This window comes from Paramacrobiotus metropolitanus, unplaced genomic scaffold, assembly GCF_019649055.1.
Source record: "Paramacrobiotus metropolitanus isolate TYO unplaced genomic scaffold, Prichtersi_v1.0 Parri_scaffold0000067, whole genome shotgun sequence".
Lineage (NCBI taxonomy): Eukaryota > Metazoa > Tardigrada > Eutardigrada > Parachela > Macrobiotidae > Paramacrobiotus > Paramacrobiotus metropolitanus.
The window spans coordinates 208071-231235 of NW_026570287.1; the positions used below are offsets into that span (position 1 = coordinate 208071).

General features: G+C 40.5%; 4 protein-coding genes across 5 annotated transcripts; 2 read left to right on the forward strand and 2 right to left on the reverse strand.

Moving 5' to 3' along the window:
* Window positions 1–704: 704 nt before the first annotated feature.
* Window positions 705–7703, reverse strand: LOC129594396 (oxysterol-binding protein-related protein 3-like). 2 transcript variants are annotated; one of them, XM_055491076.1, is made up of 17 exons: window positions 6974–7703; window positions 5960–6013; window positions 5788–5901; window positions 5534–5717; window positions 5342–5439; window positions 5088–5207; window positions 4785–5019; window positions 4611–4714; window positions 4043–4180; window positions 3530–3763; window positions 3223–3297; window positions 3049–3142; window positions 2859–2972; window positions 2581–2801; window positions 2013–2305; window positions 1249–1371; window positions 705–1137 (listed from the first exon to the last, which is right to left on the reverse strand). In XM_055491076.1, the coding sequence occupies exons 1-17, from the start codon at window positions 7448–7450 to the stop codon at window positions 1014–1016; spliced, it is 2802 nt and encodes a 933-aa protein (XP_055347051.1). In that variant the 5' UTR covers window positions 7451–7703; the 3' UTR covers window positions 705–1013. The 2 variants fall into 2 exon arrangements, with proteins under 2 accessions (XP_055347051.1, XP_055347050.1); XM_055491075.1 differs by having other exon boundaries at window positions 5088–5210.
* Window positions 7704–7846: 143 nt separating this feature from the next.
* On the forward strand, window positions 7847–9681 carry LOC129594398 (syntaxin-5-like). The gene is made up of 2 exons (XM_055491078.1): window positions 7847–9002; window positions 9363–9681. Exons 1-2 carry the CDS (start codon window positions 8220–8222, stop codon window positions 9573–9575), a joined length of 996 nt encoding a protein of 331 aa, XP_055347053.1. The 5' UTR covers window positions 7847–8219; the 3' UTR covers window positions 9576–9681.
* A 152-nt stretch (window positions 9682–9833) lies between these two features.
* Window positions 9834–13830, reverse strand: LOC129594397 (leucine-rich repeat flightless-interacting protein 2-like). Its single transcript, XM_055491077.1, has 7 exons — window positions 13405–13830; window positions 13165–13252; window positions 11997–12245; window positions 11743–11913; window positions 11034–11460; window positions 10558–10742; window positions 9834–10472 (listed from the first exon to the last, which is right to left on the reverse strand). Exons 2-7 carry the CDS (start codon window positions 13234–13236, stop codon window positions 10350–10352), a joined length of 1227 nt encoding a protein of 408 aa, XP_055347052.1. The 5' UTR covers window positions 13237–13252; window positions 13405–13830; the 3' UTR covers window positions 9834–10349.
* Window positions 13831–14774: 944 nt separating this feature from the next.
* LOC129594323 (atrial natriuretic peptide receptor 1-like) lies at window positions 14775–22602 on the forward strand. The gene is made up of 22 exons (XM_055490966.1): window positions 14775–15684; window positions 15903–15944; window positions 16220–16244; window positions 16459–16769; window positions 16856–16899; window positions 17109–17147; window positions 17591–17668; window positions 18006–18143; window positions 18496–18546; window positions 18769–18942; window positions 19041–19173; window positions 19270–19348; window positions 19505–19736; window positions 19803–19988; window positions 20060–20414; window positions 20556–20865; window positions 20926–21145; window positions 21230–21377; window positions 21546–21594; window positions 21901–21950; window positions 22059–22150; window positions 22315–22602. Exons 1-22 carry the CDS (start codon window positions 15300–15302, stop codon window positions 22363–22365), a joined length of 3192 nt encoding a protein of 1063 aa, XP_055346941.1. The 5' UTR covers window positions 14775–15299; the 3' UTR covers window positions 22366–22602.
* The last annotated feature ends 563 nt before the right edge of the window (window positions 22603–23165 follow it).

The following is a 23165-nucleotide window of genomic DNA, read 5'->3' on the forward strand; positions in this document are numbered from 1 at the left end:
ACACGCACATATACAGTGGCCAATGTCCAGCCACAAGCATAACCTATTACAGACTATTGTTGTTCTGTACTGTACATGGCGCAAGTAAAATAAAGTGGCAAGATCAATAAGTACTCAACAGGAAATATGAAAGCCGACATCAGCCAATCATCGACGATCGCACTGTCCATGCTGTACACCAGTGTGGTCGACCATGCTAATTCGTACTGGGAGAAGGGATAAACACATCCTGACGGCGACATATAAGATTAGTCAGTCTGTGTATAAACATGCAGGATATAATGTAGTGCTGATTAAAACGATATCATTTAAATCCGGCAGCGCTGACAAATATAAATATATGGGCATACATACATATCGGGATGGATTAAATTACCCACTGGTGGACTTAATTGACTTAATACTTTTCCCTTCTACAAATATTCCGGAGTTGCACTTCATCCGCACAGATTGACTATGTCAAACTACTGCAAACCATCGAAAGGCCGATGTGCAAATATTATTCTAAGCAGCGATCCCGGGAAGGTGCTCCACTTTGAAATCTGGAATTTACTCTGCTCCATTTCTGTATGCGCTAATTGCGAAAAATTCATAGTGTGAAGAGCTTCCAAAATCAGTTAAAATCGAGCTGGCATAAAAATCTTCAACAAATTTGTGGGGTATTGCTTAATTCAAGCAGAGCTCTAAGCAAGTGAACTTTCCCTAATTCATCAAATAATTAGCGCTTCCACTGGCCTTATTTCTGCGTATCAGATATTGCTACATCACCACAGAGGTATAAACTGACCACTTAAATTACTCGAATTCCATCTAGTCAGCTTCCATTTTTTCAAACAGACAACCAGAAACAGCTGCATAATCCTTCTGAAAGACGGCAAAATTTTCGAAATTCAACATTTCTATCTCAGTGAACCAGTTGAAAAGAAAAACGATAGATTACATAAAATTCTGCGAAGTATTCAACTTATTGACTAACAAACGAAGACACTGTTCATCACATCACCAGCAATGGATCACCAGATGGCTTCGATAGCCGGCACAACTCTCATGAAGCCCGGAGATTCCCGAAGTGTCCAGTAGCGGTAGGTAAATTCGTAAATATCAGGAATGTCGTTTCCGCTCGTCTGTTCCACTCGCCTGTTAAATATGACCAATTAGACGCATTACTCTACATACAGCATCTTCACACATTTAGGACAAATCTGCAATTTAACTCCTCGACTCTTTTACTACTCCACAAGTACATACCGAAACCATCGCGGCTCATAAGGATAATGATCTTTGGTGTATTTCGCGTTACGCTCGCGCTGCGCCTGTTCCACACGCTTCTTCTCGATTTCAGCGGAAGCCAGGTTTCCACATTCCAGAAGCCTGTTAAATGGGAAGCTTCATTAGCCGTAACACTACAGAGACTGACCTATTAAAATTCCATACATTTTTCCAAACTATTTTCACTTTAGAATGTCACCCCATTCATCAAAAAATGACTGGATCAAAGCAAAAGCAAGTGACACAAATCTACCCAAGGGTCCGAAGATCGGCAAATATAGTTCCCATCGTTTCTTAACAGAGGCCAAATAGAATCAAATTTTTCAAGTCGGCGGTGAGAAAAAATACAATTAACTGATTCTTGCATGAATGATATCCGTTAAATAAACGCTTTTCCATTAAATTTTGGATAATTACAACTCCACCAGCATTTTTCATCTGACTCTACTGAAGTCACACGAACACCGACTGCGACTCTTCATAATTCATACTGACACCGTGACACGGTACCCAATCCCGTCGTACTGTACACTGCAATGCCGCTTTAATTACGTCATGGAAAATTAAAAAAATGGAAAATTCAAAAAATTACTAATCGAGAAGAAAGTACCAAAGTGCAGCAAGAATCTTCCACAACCCAGTCTTTTTCCAACTAAAGAATTTGCGTACATGTTCGACCGAAATTAATGTGTCAGTACCACAACGGCAACCGGCACACACCGTAATGTGATCGCATTACTTACCTTTGGTCAGGCCGAAGCCTGGAGTCGGTACAGGGTAAAAATCGAGTCATTTCGTCGCTGATTTCGTTTAATTCAATGGCGAAACGTGTGAAGCCATAGTAAACATCGTGGTCAGCCGGCATGGCTCCAGCTCGCCAAAGAACCTTCGTCCCGGCGCTTCGACTGGTGCCCGTTCGCCCAGGATCCGTCCAATAAACACATTCATTCCAACTGCCAAAAATTGCAGTAACAGGTGCTCGATCCGGCCCATATACGGTACCTTCGACATGCGTTGGGGTGCCTTCACTGGATGACTAAAAATACGAAAAAATGTCAAATTAATACAGAACAAACGTCACCTAATATAAATTACTATCAAAATTGTAGAAGCAACAAAAAGGGTTTTGCGTAAACCTATTCCAGTAGCTAGTAATGGAATGCATTCTATTTGTTCTACAGATGTTTCGTCAAACTTCGGGTCAAAGTGCGCGGCTGCAAAACTTTTAAACCCGTTCAAACGTCACCAACGGACAATCTAATTCATTCATCATTTCAACCCTTCTTTATAAAAAGCACGCGAACGGCTAACCTTTCCAAATGTCAAATTGGCGTAATAATCGTTGCTGCAGGTGATCTTGATGGTTCCGTACACTTCCACGTGCCCCTTCTGAGACATGAGAGCCGAAACGGCAACGCGCGAACTCGGCTTATTCCAGCGATAATGCTCGCTCTTATTAATATTCACATGCACTTCGCCGTGGTTTGTCACTTCGATGGACCGTCCCCAGAAGCGTGTTTTCGGCCGAAAATCTGGAAAGGAATGTGCAAGTCAAAAAAACCCAGCAGAAGATCCGGTAAAAATCATACCTTGCCAGTAACAATATTTGTCACTTAAGGATTCGGCGTGGCACGCGGAAATTGGCGGGTGATGACTAACTTGTTCGGCAACATACCGGAAGCCTTTATCTTCGCGGACGCATTCTGTATAGCATACAGAGTATTACCGTACAGCGTGATCGGCAGGTTCTTCTTGTTGATATTCTTTTCTCACTCTCACCATATGTTTCGCCGAGTATTGGATTAAATGGCTTAGTGCTGGCTCGGTAGAATGTCGAAGCGAATCCGGAGACAGCGAATGTGGCCACGAGAGTCTAACGAGCCAAATTAAACAAAAAGCCCCGTCAATAAACTTCTTAATCCAGAAGTGTAAAGCCATCTTTTAAACACTAACCATCCGTTCAACTGGATCAGCACAATCCGCAGCGCGATCAAGCAATTCACAATATTCCAATTCCTCCGCTAGCCGCTGAAAACAGCAAACAAATAAATGGGTATATAGATACCCATTTGTAAGCCACGAAGTGTAAAATATTCATGGTTATTACAGGGGCTCCCATACTGCCACGCTTACCACAGTCTAACACAAAACTATAAAAAAACTGTTACTGTCACAAAATTGTAAATTCACAACAATTGTTAACTGTTAATTATGATATTATCAGATCAAGTGACATCATTACTACGTAATTAACACCGACCTGCAACATGCTTAGAGGCTCGTTCACTTTAACAGGGAGTGCTAATCTGGTCAAATCTTTGCCGATAAAACCGCCAATCATTTTTAGCAGGCTTCCGTCGGCAGGCGGCCTTTGGCTGGGGAGCACAGTGCGCCGTCCCGTCTGACGTTGAATGTCACCACGATTAAAATTCTCGTTATCGATATCGTCTACATCGGAATCCGAAGAACATCCTTCATCTCGCGAATGCGAACGCTACAAACATATCACATTCACACTACATTATTACGTACCTAAATAAGTACGTAATCGCTTGTGCGGGTAGTTCTTTTACTGCAAAAAATTCATTAAGCCAGAATCTGTATTAAACGCTCCGACGGCCAATACTGTGTTGTCGCTTTACATCATCATGCAACCGCCCAGCTCTTTCACTAGTGTCACAGAGAAAATAAAATCGCTTACACTCAAAGGAGATACAAATTCATGTGCAAATTTGCCCCAAGTGCACTTCAACCCCGAAACATGATCACTTACGTCGGAGGATGTATCGGACATAAGATGAGCACTATGCTGCATGCGGCTGCTGCTGAAATGACTGATGGCCGTGAAAAATGTGTCTCCGCTCCCAATTGTACCAGCGCTATCCGACGATAAAGTGTGCACGATTCGTGTCTACAATAAACAGCATCTGGAACAAGTAGTTCTACATGTAACAAGAATCCATAATTTTTACACTACAGCACACATTTTTTTCCGGTTACAGTTTAATTTATGCAGATCAAAATTCGGTACTATAATTGTGAATAGAGTAAAAATTTGAAAGACAACTGTACTATTGCAACAATAAACTATATATATCAAATATTTATTACTCGATGGTAATGAATACTGTATCGGTGCATCCTATTAGTTTTTTATTAGCCGTAAGCCACGTCAAATCAAAAAGTACTAAGTGAGTCACCTCGTGTTTATAAATTATTGCATTTTATCAACGCTTTATCTGTTCGCATTTAAAATTTCAAACAGTGGTCATACACAAAATTATATTGCAGACTGGCAGTAACACACGCACAATATCGAAAGTAATCTGGCTTGAGCGTACCTGAACCATACTGCCGGTTAGGGTCCCGTCATCCGATAAGGCACCATTAAATCGATTATATAGCTGGCGGAAATCATTGCCAATGACTCGAAAGGTTGAGATCACTGCAAAATAACCCAGATGGCCACGCATTCGCACAACTGACGAGTGACAAATAAAGTTTTCGGTACGCACATTCCCGAGCCAGCAGTAAAGAATCCACATCCATGCGAGAAGTGGTTGCATTGTTCGGTTGACTTTCGTTATACTTCGTAAGACTTGACTGCGAACCGTGGCTAATATCACTGAGATGACCACCCAGACTGGGTATGGGGGAAGACGGTATAGCCGGTATGTTATCCGGAAATGAAGCGGAAGCATTCGAACTGGGCAACTGCAGGGTTTCCATAGTGGGCGGGCGTGGTACCGTCTACAACAACAATACCACGGCTCACCAACAAGCCCATTAGGCGCTTTTGAAGGAAATGGGTATTGTACCGATCCTTTTGATGAACTCCCACTTGATGCCATTAAGTCCTCTTTTTTATCAGGCTTCTTTCGCCTTGAGAAGAATTTCTTTATAGTACCTCTTTTCGAACCGGTATCATTCACGCTGTTCTGCTGCATCAACAAAAAAAGCAAATTACATACGATGCACTAAGCGCAATACTTGGTTTGTACTAGCGGGCTATTGCCGCGGTAAATATTACGCAAAATATGTGAGAAAACAAACAAAGAAAATTCTGCGGCACCTGGATATCGCGTTCTGTTATTGGCTCATTGGCGGCCATTTCCCATTGTTCGACAAGAGCGGCTGCGCGATCGAGCTTCTTGAAAACAGCATCCAATTCTACATACCCAAAACAGAATACGGTGATGTACACACGCATGATACGCCAATTCTGGTTCCGCCACACTAAACAATTTGAGTACACACAACTCACGGGCTTTTGAGACGTCTAAACCAATTCGGCAACCGGCTGCGCTTGGCTGATTAAGCAGCGTTGCATCTTTCAGTGTGCCTTCCGCATCAGCGTCACCTAACAAGCTGGCCATCGTGGCTTGACGGTACAGACGATGATCGTATAGCATTTCACGCCATTTTGCAAATTGTGCATCCGAATATGCCTAGAGAATATGAAAAAAAACAGCATCAGACACAACCGACCAGAATCCGTCTGTCAGATTCGTTATGTACACGAAAGTGATGCACAGCTTCCGTTGCGTCGATTTCAATGCCACGCTTCTTCTTATTGAGAACCACGAAAGACAATGCAATATCAAGTTTCCCCAAGTAATTTCCCTTCTCCATCTGCAAACACCATGATATGCAAGCCATCCATTCAGAACTGTTCACTGATATCGTTTACCTCGCCGCGATTTTTTGCATAAATCAAATAGCCCTCCTCCAGACGGCAGAAACGCTGCAATGATAAATGCCGATACAGACCGGAACTGTAATCTGACAACCATTGGATAAATATGGCGGGGTAACATTTTTATTTCTGATACAGATCCATCGGAAGCTTTTTATTTCTGAAAAATGATACACACCACGAAGGATGGGTTGATGAGGAAAACAGACTACTTAGTCCGATCCGCAAATACTGTACTAAATATTACAACGTACAAAAACTGGTCGTTCAGCTTTATCTTGGCGATCAATTACGTATAATTAGTTGGACTAGGTGCGTTCATTCTACACAATTTCATAGCGGTTATACAATATGCAAAACGTAACCGCTCACAATGCTATCTGGTCGTTAGTTTATTGCTGTTTTAATGTAAACTGTACACTGGGATCATAATCAATCACAAAAAATACAAATCTGACGAAAATTGCTCTTCTAAGAAATGGCTCTCACCTCTAGTAGTGCCGAATTAAAGAGCGCTTGCGACGCGAATAATTACTGTATTACAGTATGTTCATAGAAATCTTATGACTTCTTTTCTGCCTATACGAATCAAGTCCATATGACTATTTGCATAAATAGCTGAATAATTGTAAGAAAACTCTACAAGTTCATACAAGCGACGGAAAATAATAATATCATAATAATTAATACGAGTATAGTAGTCAATCAGAAATTATTAACTCACAAATCAAAAGAGAAAGCAAAACAGCATAATCAGGCAGAGTTTACACCATTCACAGCACACACATTTTTCAGCCGATAGCGGTCACATAGGGAAACGATTTCTCACAAATTAACCTACAAACCTCTGCTGAGTCTGCTCATTCGAACATAAACATGAACCGCAAATGTGCGTGACAAACAAGCTCTGATAGGATCAAGATGCAATCAACTGCTTACGCCTGTCATCCGCATGCCGTCGGATAATAAAATAAACAATAAAAAAATTACACCACGACACATGCTTACTTTCTGGAAACCTGTTCCCCGTCGCCGACGCTTCTTCGACAGCAGCCCCTCAAAAACAGGCACAACCTTCTCGAATGTCTCTCCGACGCGCAAACCCTTGATAATTTCATAATCCGTACCCACGGTCTGATTAGCCCGTGAATCGTCAAATAATCCCACCGGTGACGGCTTGATCGAGCCACCGCTTTCCTCCGCTTCATAACTAAAATACTCGGACTGTGAGGAGGAGCCTTCTCCCGACGGCGTGGACGACGACATGGAGACGCTGGATGGTGAATGGCAGTGGCCCTGTTTGCGAGCTGTGCCATTTTTACTTCCAACCGGACTGGACTGCTGCTGATTGACTCGGTTGGTCAGATCCACCGCGATCGAATTGGGACGTGGCATGGTACTACCACGCAGAATACTAGTTTTATCTTTCGGATCGCTGACGGTGCGTAGCAGTTTCACAGTATCAGCAGAAGCAGTGTGGTCCATCGTCGTCGCCGTGGATGGCCGCAAAACTCCAACATCAAAACAAAACCACGAAACCAGTCTTATTACGGCGTCTACTTGATGAAGTAATCGTCAATCCACAGATAAGATAACATTTCAGTTGGACTGTACGACAACTGTTATGCCAAATATTAAAATTTCAGTAATAATTACCGATTACATGATCATGAATCGTGATAACGCAACTGTAACAATTACGTACATCGCACTGAAAAATCAAATGGGCAAAATAAAATTGGCAGCGCTGTATAGCTGGCACGAAATATTTCCAGAATGGTAGTCGATTTCTATTCGGAAGCTGAAACACGTCACATAGTGAAACACGAGTCGAAAACTACGTTGCGCTGACACCGACTTCGTTTCGCGAACGGAAATTCTGTAAAATGTTGTCTTCCAAGTTGGCAGCCAATAAAATTTTTCCACACACTGCTGAATATTAGCTGTTTTTCATTTTTGATTTATTGAACTAACAAAGAGAATTTCCATAAAAAAGATTACAAAGTTCTGTTTTCCGGAAATTTTGCGAGCGAAGGGATCGTTATCCGTTGATACTGCCTGGTGAGACGTGGGTGCACAACCTGGGGTTGACAGTTACACCTTCGGGGTGTTTGGATTTATTTGTTTTTGGGCTTGTTGCTGGTTGCACAACAGGCGCAAGCAAGATCGCCAACTCGTTTCCGGATCTCTTTTTGGACTTTTTTGTTTTTGTTTGAATACTCCCGCATTTACTGATTGTGCTGCTCACCAGAGAATGTCTAAGGACAGGACGCAGGAGTTCAGCAGTATTGTCCGGAATCTCCAGCAGAGCCATCTGCATCAAAATGGATACCGTGCACATTCCCCTGCTGCTGCTGGCCAGACTGCCACCAGACAGCGACAAGCGCAGTTTGCCAAGGAGTTTATGGGCTATGCCCGGAATATTGGGAAAGATCTGTCACAAACCTATGCCAAACTAGAGAAACTCACGCTGTTGTCTAAGAAAAAATCCCTGTTTGATGATCGGGGATCGGAAATCGAGCACTTGAGCCAGATGATCAAGGAGGATATACAGCATCTCAACCAGCAGATTTCTAAACTGGAAGAACTAAAAAAACACGGTCATAATGTCCAGTCGACACCTCGTCATCATTTGGAGTCGCATTCGACATCCGTTGTAATCGGATTACAGTCGAGTTTAGCGAAGATGTCCACCAAATTTAAGGAGGTTCTGGAGATTCGTACGGAGAACATGAAGCAGCAGCAAGAAAGACGCGACAAATACTCTTCTTCGGTTCCAGCCAGCGAGTATATCCCTTCACGTCCTACTAACTCCATTCTCCTGCAGCCGGATATTGTTCCTGGAGATGCGCCGGTGTCCATTGATATGTCCAGTTTGACACGACGCAATACATCGCAGCAGCAGCAGCAGATGCAGCTGATTAACGAGCAGGATGCGTACATTCAGTCCCGAGCGGATGCCGTTCAGAATATTGAGTCGACGATTGTGGAGCTTGGAGGCATCTTTCAGCAGCTGGCACACATGGTTAAAGAGCAGGTAATTGTGATTTCAGAAAATTCTGGGAAACAATGTTAAGTATTTTTATTGTCCATGTTTTTCATTACTGTAATGGAGTAGCAGTTTATAAATCATCACAATTTCGAAGATTTTCCGAAAATAGTATAGCTGTGGATGGTTAATCTTATTCGGCTTATTGCGACTGTTGAACGAAAATGCTTGGCACCATCGTTCACTCACATAATTTAGCTTACGCGGGGTGGCCTTTTTGTATTGCCTTAGAATGTATTATAATAATTGTGTTCTTTATTCTTTAATATTTTACGGGGCATGTTGTTTGAAGTCTTGAGATGTATCTGAATTTTGGAAATTTGATGCGTATGTTATTTTTTCTTTTAGGAAGAAGTCGTTCAGCGTATCGATATGCACGTGGAAGACGCGGAGAGTAACATCGAAGCCGCCCACGACGAGCTGCTGCGTTATTTTCGCTCGATATCATCCAATCGTTGGCTCATGGCCAAGGTTTTTGGGATCTTGCTGGTTTTCTTTTTTGATTTTTGTGATCTTTTTTGCTTAATCATTCATTTTAAATCGAGAGACTATTCCAGATGAACCTAGTAAAAGATTATTTATTTCTGTGGAACAACTTTTAAGTTTAATGTGATTCTATCATGAACACGTTTTGGTCACCCGTTTTATAAATCGTAAGGTGTGATTGTGTAAATGAACGAGTCCTTCGCAGCGACACGGAATGGATTAAAAGCGGTGTAAGTTTTTCTTGTATCCATTGTTTTGATCATCAGTCAGTGTCCTGCTGGGTGTGACTACTCTGGCTTAAACTGCTTCGACCCAGGAAAATGTGAATCTCTTTTGACAGCGATTTTTTATTAAACAGATGCTTATCCTTTACAAACTGGCAAGTGAACACAGTCATCGAATAAACAGCTAAAAAAAGTAAAAATTAGTCGTTGAAAATACGAAAGTAAAAATAAAAACCAGTGCCAGAATATGTATCCTCGCTTCAAGGCAGCAGCAGCCCATTAAACACCCCACAGCATCAGCCGTTAAACACCAAGCCGAAAGAACATGACAACCATTCAAAAAGGTTCACAAGTGGACTAGAACTGATAAAACTGTAGTTCTAAAATTATGTACGATATTAAATGAACAAATCGGCAGTCCATGAACACCATAAATAGGCGCGGCGTGGACCATTCGACAGGCACAACGGCAACGAAAGAACTCGTTTCACCATTACTGCGCAGCAGGCTGTTCTGCTCGCTCAATGCAAAAATATCGCTTTCCATTATCCATATGCAAATAAGGCACCAAAGAGGAATCAGCTGCGTTATATCATCACCATCGAAGGATTTCAGTAGGCGCTCCTTATTCATCCTTATTGCCCCCAGACATCACCGCCAGTTTGGATTGTTTAAGCTTGTCCAAGCGTTTTTGCAGGTGGTTGTAAGAATTCTGCGATTCTTCGGCTTTGACTTGGGCATCCCGAAGCTGTGAAGAAAATTTCCTCATGAATCTTGAATTTTCCACACAAAAAACTCCCGCTACCCCCCATTTACAACATAAAAAAGCATACCTCACGCTGAAGTTTACGCTTCTCAGCTTTCAGCTCTTCTTCGGATGCTTCCGCTTTTTCAGCAGCAGTCTTGAAACGTTTCACCTGGCCTTCTAACCGGTTTATTGTAGCCTGTAAAGTACTGTTGTCCTGTTCCGCCTTTTGCAGCTTCAGTTTGAACTCGTTGACTTTCTGGGCTGCTTCCTCTGTAAAAAAAGTAATAACACACTGTTAAACGCATACCCTTCACATTGTTCCCACGACTTTAACCGCTATCGACTACCGAGACAACTACTAATTAAAGTCGGCCACTTTCCGGGGTAGCAAAAAACCAAACGACACATGCTACAACGTTTTACAGAAAGGAAGAAAATAATTAATACTTATAGAAAAAAATTTATTACATTTACATCAATGATAATTATACTTACACTTGCTGTTGCTCACAGTCTGCGACAACAAACTTTTGACAGATTCGACAAAATTATCTTTCTTACTTTGGGCTGCAGCAACTATATTCGAATCCGGTCCATTGAGCTGAAGCGTTTTGCCAATCAGATCTCGTCCAGCACCGCGAGCTTTCTCCTCCTCGTAATCTAACTTCAAACGGTGAAGCTGATCCGTCAGTTCCTGTTTCTCATCAGATAATTTCTTTAGCTTCTTATCCAGAGATCCTTCTCCCGCGTCTTTAAGGATATCCGCAGCTTCTTTGGTAATTAGCGCAGGCTTCTGCTTTGGTTTGGGAGTACTTCCCGAAGCATTACTGCTGATACTTTCGTCCTCCTCCTCGTCGTTCGGCTTCTCCTCACCGACTAGCACCAAGTTGTTCTCGGCAATTAAACGATCTCGAACATCCAGTTGATATTTGGCAGCCTCCAAATCTCTTTGCAGTTTTTCGAAATCGCGTTTAAGCAACTCGTGTTCCTGCAGCCCATAAAAACTGCGTCAATGTAATTAAATTAAAATCATAACCACATTTCCGGAACACCGATGTCTGAACAATACAATCATTCGAAATACCGGTACCTAAACTTTCTCGTACTCAAATCAAGTCTCTGGTTTAAGTCAATAAAGCGTAAACCTTTCCTGAACAACACAGCCAAAAATTCGTAAAAGGCATTACATATGCCATAAACAAGTTCGTGCAAAAAAATCCTGTACATTCATTGTCAATATCGCAAGAGATCACAACAAATGCAATTTTACCGTGCACTTTTTCCGATGTTCCTTCACCAAACTAATGTGCTTCTCGTCTATCTCTTCCATATCATCCTTAATATTCTCCAGTTCAAATTTCAAACAGACTTTCTCATTGTCAAGTTGAGCATTATTCAGTGTGGCTTGTTTCAGCTTTTCCTGGACTTCATTATAACGATCCTGCAAAATCCGCATGAGCAGTTAAGATAACAGAATACAAACTGAAACAACGCATCCATGTGCACAAAACCACGATAACCCACCCTCAGATCTTTGTCAGCATCTGTCGTGGTATCACTACTGCCCCTCCGAGAGCCGTAAGAAGCAGTGTAGCGAACTCGACTGGAACTCGGAGGCGGCAAAGTGGATGGCATGGATGTTCGGTAAGACCGGGAGGATGAATCGGCGCCGTGATCGTCATCCATTTCGCGCTGCTGTTTTTCAATTTCCTTCATCCTAGCTGAGCGATATTCTGCACGAGTGGCTTTCATGGCTTGCAAGCGACTTTCCGCCTGTAATAAATCGGCTGGTAGGTATTGACAAATCAACAAAATTAAAAAATAATACTGCGGAATTTCCGAAATTTCGGATTCCGAAAAACCCTGATGCAGCACGACTGTTTCATTTTCACAAAGCAGATCGTACACACCAGCACCACAGCTGAGGAGAATGATCCGAGCAAACGATTCTGCCGCGTTGTGTAAAATAGCCAGTCCAGATATGCAATAAAGTCTATAATCAATTTATACTATAATCTACTTATACTTAAATGCAAGCTTCTTGTGCCGGTTATCAGATTAATCTCAAAAGAAAAATCAATATTTAAAAAATAATATGGTTATTCGAAATTTACCACAACATATAAAAATCCATCCCATCCTAATTTGCTAAACAATGTTTACCTTATTGTTAACAGCTCAAATTGCACGCACTTTTGAACATAATAGCTGCTTATTTGCATTACCGCTTAGCACACCAAACCGACATCGAAAAGAAAACACTCGCGCGACCAATACAATCGCCCGCTAGTTGAATCGAATACTTCTTCATTTTCTTTATGTAAACAAGACAATTCCATAAAAAAGACCCTTAAGTGCTGATAATCAGCAAAAATGGAGCCTGTTACCATTTTTTAACCTGGCGTAATATTGGATTGTTAATTTTTTCTACAATATTTTCTGTGATCAAGCGATTTTCGCAGCATCCGACTACACCAAGACTTAGTATACTGTCGTGTGAATCTAAACAACAGGCGCCTGAAACGGCGTAAATAATTGCTAGTTTCCAATTAGAGACTATTAATAGCAGAACTAACGAAATACGACTATCATGATGCCATCCCGAACACGAATACGTCGTACGATCCGTGCACACATAACACATTCAACACCGACGAGTGTAAACTGTAACCCATTTACGATTTCAGCCTACCTCTCGTGTAATCGACGAAAGGGCCTGGTCCTCGGCGGAATACCGCTGTCCCGGACGACGTCTGCCCGACATTGCCCCAATAAATTAACTGCAAAATAAATTTTTCATTAACGATAAGAAGGCAGGATTCAATTAACGATCACGGCTTCTCAAACCACCAAAACCTGGAATTTCGAGTTACGCTACAAGGAAAGTCTAATTTTAAAGCAATAAAACGAAACTTAGAAATCCAGTCATTACCTTTACGCCGCAGATTTCCACAGATATTCCAGACTGTTGGATAGAAAGACTGAATCATTCGATAAATTTCATAAGTAATCCTGGATAAGATAGCGTTCCCGTAAACTTGCGAAACGGATCATAAATGTGAACAGCAGCAGCTAGTGAGATTCCCACTGAGATTAGGGCATGTTCCGCTCGTTAGTATCTCGTACTCAGGCAAATACTCGTGTGAATGATTCGTCTTTCTGAAAACAATTCGTTCAACAGGGATTCTCGAATATAGGGAGATTATGGTAGTCGAAAAAATCCTGATTCCGACGAAAATCCAAAAGCAAATAACTTTTTAGCAAATACTAATCAGTACAATACGCGCGTATGCATACACAAACAGTACAACAGCCGAAATACCGTTTCTTATGATAAACCGCAGCAATATTAAAACCGGAAATGCTGTGCTGTAGTCGAAGTTCGACTGTACAAGTCGCAACTCACAAGCCACGGACGAGATATGCGGACTTGTGGTGAGCATGGAGCGCCCACGCAAAGCATGCGGCTTCATATCTGTACTTTACGAAGCACCACCATCTGTAATTTCATTCGATATTTTTTTCTCTGCAATGCAGATAGATAACTACGGTAATTATAGTAATATATTTGACCGTTATGTAGATATTTCTAAAAAAATTGCGTTTAACTCTAACATTAAGTGGGTTTAATAAGGTCTGTACTGCATTGCTTTTTTATGAACCGCCAGTGAAATGAGTGAATACAATCGATTATCTGCGCCTTTGTCAACGATTGCTTGTCTAGTAAGTATAGTGTCTACCGGTACAAATGGCACTTTGTACCGGTATATGCTATGCCTATGGACGCAGGAAAGATATCTTTTAAAACCTGAGTAAAAAAATTCTTATGTTATACTCATTCTCATATAATACATAAAACATTACACATCGAAGCTGGACTTCAATTATTTATATCTAAATCGCCAACTGATGGTTAAACCGTAAATGCGTCTACCATTATTTTTAGCCTAAAATATTTAATGCACGCAATGCGGTTTAACTGGGACAATATTGCACAATTGTATTCCCAGCGGTAAACGGCATTTTTATTATACTGATAAGCACTCGTTTCATTATTTTGTGATCCAAAGAGTACGTATACAGTCACGACAGCATATACGACTACACAACCGGCACTGTTGCAAATGTAAACTACTTGTAATACTGTAAGCACAAAAACTGCATTTCTGTATACCCAATTGCGGCAGGCATATTAATTTGATTACAGTTCTATGAACGTCAGTTATTAACGACTTAAGCAGCTAAGAACGTCTTGTCATCCACAATTGATTAAAATTCCAAACGATCTCCTACGATCTCGGTGAGAGTGTGTGATGCAGCTGTGCCCAAGTTTTACGGACCGAGTAACCTTTCGACGCACCTCTGCGGATCAGCTACGCGCGTTTGTATAATCCCGGTGGTCGATTCCGTTACGGGATGGATCGAGTGATGGTATGCGACCAAAAACCACGTTTACACTATTCATGACGAGAAAATGTGCGCATTGATCGGTAATGCATTGACCCATGGCAGAAGCCACTGCTCTGCATTTTTGTCTCTGCAATATGCATATATTATTGCATATTTAGTATCAACTATCGAATGCAGCCATCATCTATACCGCACTATCGATTTATCAAAATAATATTTCGGAATCGAAGCGGAAAGGCATTTTACTTTAATAGCTTGACAATACTGTTTGTGTGATTGGATAACCCGCTCAGGATTGTTGTCAATAATGTCCCAAGGTTTAGCGGCTACCAGGTTTACCGAAAACGCGAAATTCAAACCCGGGCGCGGTGCTCGCATGTCACTTGATGTTGATTATGAACTCAGTCAGGAGAAGGGATGTTTGACTTTCATAATTGCAAATGCTGGAGGCATATGCACAAATTATTGCGTCCACCGGAAGTTGCACTATTTTTTTCGTTTTTTTTATTACGAACTCCGTGGGCTATGACAGCAGATGTGATATTAATTAGTGTGCATATTGGTAATAATCCTCTGTATGGATACTTTGCTGCGGCACCTGTCTACAATGTTGCGGTTAAACACATCAAGCAAATATATCCAACAACGTTAAGCAGTCTGCGGCACATACCGTTATTCTTACCTGGATATGACCTTTGCGCCGATGGTGGTGATCGTATGAATGAATTTGTTACGGCTTTTTATTTTACTCATCCGGAAATATTTAAAAACAAAAGCGTATATCCAGTTTTCGGAAGCCCAGGTAAACCGTCCAGTTTTTCAAGTACTAGAGCGGAATAACAACTTTCCTCAAACACTTATTTATAACCTATAGTTTTAAGGGGCATTTTAGTTTCTCGCCAAGTGCATGACAAACCAATTGCATATTATTACACGCCGCCGAGCATTAAAAATAATGTTATGCTTTGCAATCGACTAGTACTCTGAATTTTTTGCTGAAAGCGGTTCTGTAATTTTTAGAATGCACAAATCAGGCTTTGGCACTGGCTGACTTGTCACGAGGTGAGACTTGTAATTTAGATCTAGAATTAGATCTAGCATGTAAAATTTTCTTGTACAGCTCGCAATTTTAATACTGTTTCTTAATGAAACATATTGGCAGGGATTTTACGTTTTGGTGATTTTACTCACGGCATTAAAACGTTTGCCCACATCAGTTTGTTTTAATTTTATAAAGGCACTACACATTTAACAAAGATATAATTCCTAAATGAAGCTTTTGATACTACATTTTTGCATTCCTTTTATGCATCCTCACGCTTCTAACTTTTATACAGAGTTCGATCTGCCGCTTTTCACAAGGTAAGGGAGGCTATAATTTACCGTTGTATTGGACATATTGCATTGACGTCATCCCTATTTTGAAAGTTTCATATTTGGTAAGATGACTAAAATATTTTTGGTCGACGAACACTAATTTCACCAGCTATCTATTCCTCGAATATTGAAATTTCTTTGTAAAAGCGGTTTATAATCGCACCACTGGGTCATAACCTGCAACCATTTTGACATTTAGTGTTGCCGGTGATTCACGTTTGACCAACCGCAAACGTTATCCCACAACTTCCGCAATAGCACCTCTTGCCGGTCCTGATGTGTTAGGCTGTGTTGACGCCCTGTTGAAGCGCTTCAACTGGAAAACGTTAGGCTTAATCTGTGATAGTATGAGCCATCTTCCGGGTCTTGCAAATTTCTTTTACGCCCGGTGTGTGGATTTACGGAAGTTTCTTACAAATCAAAAATACAACTGGTACAATAAAGAATACGACTCAGCAAAGGAGCGAGATTTTCATAGTTATCTGGCCTTCCTGAAAGATTCTGTTCGAGGTGACTACATAGTGGGAAAATGCTTGTCCAAGTAGGAAACGGCTAATTTAACTAACGTTATTTCACAAATTTTGCATTTTTCGCAGTGTTCCTTATATTGACCATTCCGGAATACCTTTGGGAGTTTATGGTAAGTTAAAATACTTCTATCGCAAGTCATTGCATGTATGCAGCTACCAAATTACCTTCTAACTGCATTTGATAAAACTTTCCATCACATTTTATATTTTTTTCGTCCAAGCAAATCCATAATGACAGGGAATTACAGGACTCAGTAGCTTATCATTAACGATTTTAAAATATGTCTGCGTGTAATGTACTATGCTCTCGCTTTTCCAGGTTACCGCTTATTCGATGGGTCTGACGAATGGAGAATACGTAAGCACGAAATAAAATATAATTATAGTAGTACTACTCTAGTTGCCTAGAATTCAACTAAAAAAATTTTGCAGCATCATAATGCGTTAACATGCAGAGTCAAAATATTTGATCCCGTTTTTCAAAGTTTTGCGTTTTGAAGGAGATACCTTCCGTACTTCAGTGCTCATATATCTGTACTGTATGACATATTTTATAAAGCAGTATGATGCAGCTGCGTATTAATACTGGCAATAACAGATAGCAGCGGAAGTCAGTTCAATCCACTTTGAAAATATATTCTTTTAACATTACCAGCTAAAGTGGAGTAAGGGGGAATGGCATTGTTGATGACACTTTAGGATCCAAATCTAGCACGTGCTCAAGTCCCTATCATAATCAAACAGCATATAATCCTTTTCGATTTCACTAAATTTGATGACAGCGGAAAAAATACATTGCAGGTATTCATCGCTATACAGCCCACAAAACGACCCGGCATTGATACTGTTTCATGGAGCGCCGGAACAAACAATGACCTGGTAAAAAATGCAAACGATCTATTAAAACGACGTATACCGCAAAATAACAACTGTTGTTAACTTATTGCGTATAACAATTATTTGTCCGTCTGTATGGGTTTATAATAGTCGACCAAATTCCATAACTACGGAATACTATGATTATCGATAATATGATGTCGACTTTGGGTAAAATTCAGTTTTAGTGATCGTGCTCATTAATTTATGCGCTGCGTGATATTTTTGATTTGACAAAGTGAATTTTATTCGGTAATACACAGACCTGAAAATCGTAAGTAAAAAGTACGGCTCGCAAAATCATTTACCGGTTTATACCGATCACTGAGGGTATTTTTAGGGTGCAATGGAGGCTTATAAGACGCTGATTGTCGTAACTGGTGTTGTCCCCAATTGGAACACAATAATTAACCTAACGTCGGAAATATCTACTACAGCACAGAACTTGTTCAACTATTCATATCCGCCTAAAGATAAGGTAAGAGCTCTCATAAATGCAATTCGAGGACCAAAAACTGAAAATTAATAACGTAGCACTTGCTAGCTTTTTTACTCCCATCATAATCAAGCTACTTGATCTAACGTGCACGGTAAAAATTTTCCTCGAATCACTGCAGCAGAATTTTAAAGACTTTTTTAAAGTGGAGCAGTTCCTCATAAACGATAGCACTAGTTTTATTGCTGAATAAAGGTAACGCTAAATAAGGGATACAAATCATAAAATCGCATTTTCGGTGGAATAAAAAATCTGTACCAGTAATAACCTGCACAAACCGCACCATGAATTTTGCTTAGTCGATGCTTCTCTAGTAAATTTTTGCGGATTACAGGAAAATGACATGCAAATTGGAATTTACGAATCGACACGGATGATGGCTCAGGTACAAAAACATGAATGATTTGAGTTTCCCCGCACAAGGTCAAAATGTGCACTACATTAATTAAAGTAGCAAACGATTTATGTTTATAAAAATCTAACGAATTCACTTCGCCCGCCAAGTGCAAATCTTTGCATACTCTAGAAAAAGTGGAATTTTTATAGCAACCAAATTAAGAAATCTACAAATGGGCAAGTAGCAAAAAATATCGTTATGGAATTGCAGGTATTCGACGAAAACTATCCTGCAGTACTGGGAATGCCGAAAGCCAAATTCATACAAAAGTTTTTCAATCGCTCATTTAATTTTGCTGCCCGAAATTTTTCACTGGATGCTGTGGGTTCGAAAATAAATGATGTTCCTGTTCTGAGACTGAATTTGCTGACAAAAATAATGGAGGTGCGTTAGAAATATCTTGTACCCTATTAGCAATTTAAACCGCGACAAAGCTCCATTAATACTTCAAAACATACGAAATATGTGCTATTGTTTCGTAGCCGGCCATGGTGTTCGATACTGTGGCAATGAAATTTTATGGTGTCAAAAACGAACTGTGGTACTGGGTCGGCAGAAACACTTCTCCTCCCGACAAGCCTTTATGCGGTTTTCGCGGAAACGAATGCGACAACAGTAAGCAAGCAGGATCCCACTTACGTCTGGATGATAGGGTGTTTGTCGTCATTCGTACGCTGACCGGTGCTCAAACGAATGCTGCCATCCTTCTAGGTTCGCCCTTAATGCTTGGAGCCATTGCCGGTGGAGTTGCAGCAGGGGTTATTATTTCACTGACTTTGGGAATTGTTTGGTAATTGTCAAATTGTCCTGTTTTACATTTTGCTCAGTGATATGCAGATATATGCTATGCGAATAAGTGTGACTTAACATTTGTATATGGCCATACCGGTATACACGCCCGCCACTATTATTTTAAAGCGGGTATATGGTAACCTTTGGGCTGCAGTTACATACGTTACTGCGGACACGACGATCACATGCGCTGGCTGCTGGATCCATCAGTTGTGACCCTTCAGACTAATGCACTTACGGTTGAGGACTCTCCCTGCAAGATGTATCTGGGCCGGAAGGGATTTTTAGGCACCCACGAGATCTACGCTCTTCCAATTAAGCCGACTACTACTGTCGATGGCGAAGCAATCAAGAAAAACAAGAGACTTCGTAGACTACTTCATGAGGTGGAGTTTCACTTTAAAATTAAACGAAATCAGAATCGCTTGACGTGCATGCTGTTTTCACTATAGCTACACCATCTTCAACATGCGAATATTTCTCACTTTTTCGGAATTGTTTGTCCTGTTAAGAGCAACGAAATTCTCTTAATATCCAGTGGAGGCGGTAAAGGAAGTCTACGGTTGTTGTTGGATGGACAGATGCAGATGCTATCGGATGAAAGAGTCCTGTCATCCGTTTTAAATGATTTGCTTGAAGTGCGCCCTGCTACTGTATAATTTTTTCTGCAGGACAGATACACGTATCTGCAAAACATTTTTTCTTGTAGGGCATGGATTACCTGCATGGAAAACATCACGGTCATCATGGAAACATTACCAGCCTCAACTGCATTATCGATTCCAGATATATTTTGAAACTATCCCACATAAATCACTTGAGACTTTATCATGACCTTTATGCAACGAGACCAATAATAAATTGGTCTTCAGCTGATTATCGGACTATTGACATGTTATGGAAAGCGCCGGAAATCCTTGTTGTACGAAATAATATCGAAGCATTTCTGAGGAAATGCTCCACTAAAGAATGTGACGTATATGCATTTGGAGTTATTTTCTTGGAAGTAATAACAAAATTCGTGCCTTATAATGTGATTTTTGACTCGGAAAAATCAGTGGAAGGTAAAACAAACACTAATTTTATCCGCACTGGAAACTAATTTAGGTTTACTGTATTAAGCTGCTGTCTTTGTAGCAATTTTGCAATATCCAAACCCATCTGAATAATCAAAGTTCATAATTCTGAATTCTGTATTATTACAGCTGCGCTACAAATAGCCGCTCAAACTGGTTCGCATACCAAAGTTATTCCCATTCCGTTTGATCAACTTCCGGAGAATGCTGTGTACTTAGTCAACAAGTGCTTTTTACCGCCGCATAAGCGACCAACAGTCAAAACGCTCAAAAAAGATCTCCAAAAATATCTTCCGAAATCACACGACCTAATAAGGTATTTAAGCAAGAAACTACAAGAGTATTCTGAAGAATTAGAAGTGCTGGTATTGGAAAAAACGCGGGAACTTGAGATCCAGCGGTTAAAAGTGGAAGATATACTCAGCGAAATTTTGCCCAGGTAATTTATTGGGGTGCCATATCACTGGTGTGAAAATTTACAGAATAAATACGTTTCTAGCATCGTGATCCAAAAATTACGCAGCAAGGAAACTATTTCGCCGGAGCTGTACAAATGTGTGACCATCATGTTCAGCGACGTCCCGGCATTTTCTGATATGGTACAACGGCGTCCACCCAGTGATTCCATATCGTTTCTGACACTGCTGTATTCCATTTTCGACGAGATTCACGGCAACTTTGACGTGTACAAAGTGGAGACCGTGAAGGACATCCATCTTGTAATATCAAGAGAGTGACCTTTTCGGAATTGTGTTCACATTTGATTTACATAAAACTTTGGTACATTAGTGGCGTTGTTGCAGGTTGTTAGTGGTCTGCCCCAGCGCAATGGTGATACGCATGTCTTCCACATATGTGATTTCTCGTTGGCGTTCCTACATTCCGTTAAACGAACTAACAGCATCGCGACATCCCAATTCGACACCACATTGCGTGTAGGAATTAATTCAGGTACTGCACATAAAACAAAAGAACTAGTACTGCGTAGTATGCGCTGTTTAGAGACCGCAATATAAAATGCAGTCCATATAAATCGCTGCAGTTACTGGACTTCCGGTGTATCTTTACATGCTTCTGAATACCGTGTATTAACCATATCATAATTTTTTGTTAACTTAGGCCCGTGTGCAGCGGGAGTTATTGGCCTAACCTTGCCAAGATATTGCCTGTAAGTGAAAACTGCGCAGTAATTTATTGTACATATTTACAAAATACGTGCATTTTTTGAAAAGTTAATCCGTACTGTTTATTGTTTATCATTTATAACAGTAGGCGGCAGATACTGTCGGTTCTACATGCATATTGCAGCCAATGAGTAATGTTTTATAATTTCTCAGTTTTAAATCGGTTTAGCTCTCCAGGTAGAGTATAAGTGCTAAATTGCTTCGCTGCTGATCTGCGAAGATCCATAATTAATGACTTTTGTCAATCAGCATTAATTTATCCTTTAAGACGATAATTTTATTGTTCTCAGATTCGGGGACACGCTTAATACCGCTAGCAGAATGGAAAGCACTGGAGAAGGTGAGAACGATCTCATACATTCACTCGACTAAAGCATTTCGGTAGTTGTTGGTGTGTGACTCGTTGTTTTAATCACAGTGACCCTTGATAAAAAACGTTATTTTGCAGCTGGTAAAATCCAGATCAGCCAGTTTACACGGGAACTTATTGGAGACTATTCTCCATATAGCATAACCCTGAGAGGGTTTGTGGAAGTAAAGGTGCGCGCGCAGTCACCACAAACAATTGAATGCACAATTATCGATTGTATATCGTGTATTTTATAACTGAAAGAAGCAATTCCTACAATTTCTTCAGATAGTGTGATACCTTTAGCTTTTTTTAGTAATATGTAGTTCAAATTAATTTTTAACTTCACTTTTAGGGTAAAGGCTCGATGCGCACATACTGGCTATCAAATTCTGATACGAACTGACAACAGACCCGAAGGAGCCAGTTACAACCTTAAAAAATTCTTAATGCCGGAGGAATTTTTTCTACTAGCGCATCTTCCGTTCTGTAAGAGATGCGGCGTGCTGTTGGTGTTTTATTTTCTTGAATAACAATTTAAATGCCAAGCATATTTGTATGGAGATGTGCATATCAGCGTGCAAGAAAGTACTCTTTTGAGTTATGAATCAACTGCAGTGGCTAACGTGCAGCATGCTTCCTGACACATCAACAGAATGCAGCATTCAGCATTGTACGAGCGTTTTTAAAGTAGAAAAAATCATGCAGTAAATTTGATGCCAGTGGATACAACATAGTAGAATATCGTTAAGTACACACTAGAATTACGCCATATCAATAGCCTTGCTACAAACTGAACAGACAAAATAAAGATCAGGTTAATTATACATCGCTGACTTATTAATTATATTTGCCATATCATATATCACTTAATACCTTTGTAATTATATCATTACATGCTCGCTGTTTGAGGATTCTGGTTTAGGTATATGGAAGCTGTATACTGTACTTGTCGTTACTTAATTACATGCGAGTGCAAAGGGTACTAGACACTGTTAAACTTTTTTTCAGCTTTTAGGACTCGTACAATAGCTATAATGGTAAGCAGCTGGCGTATAAGCACGGCATACCATTTATACTAGCATAGCGCATTCTTATTCTTGTACTACGTTATAGTGTGTGTATTATGCCATGGTGCACGCATGTATTCGCTGTCAATAAGCGATTGTTCCCGAAGTTGTTGTGAAAATTTTTGTGAAGAGATAA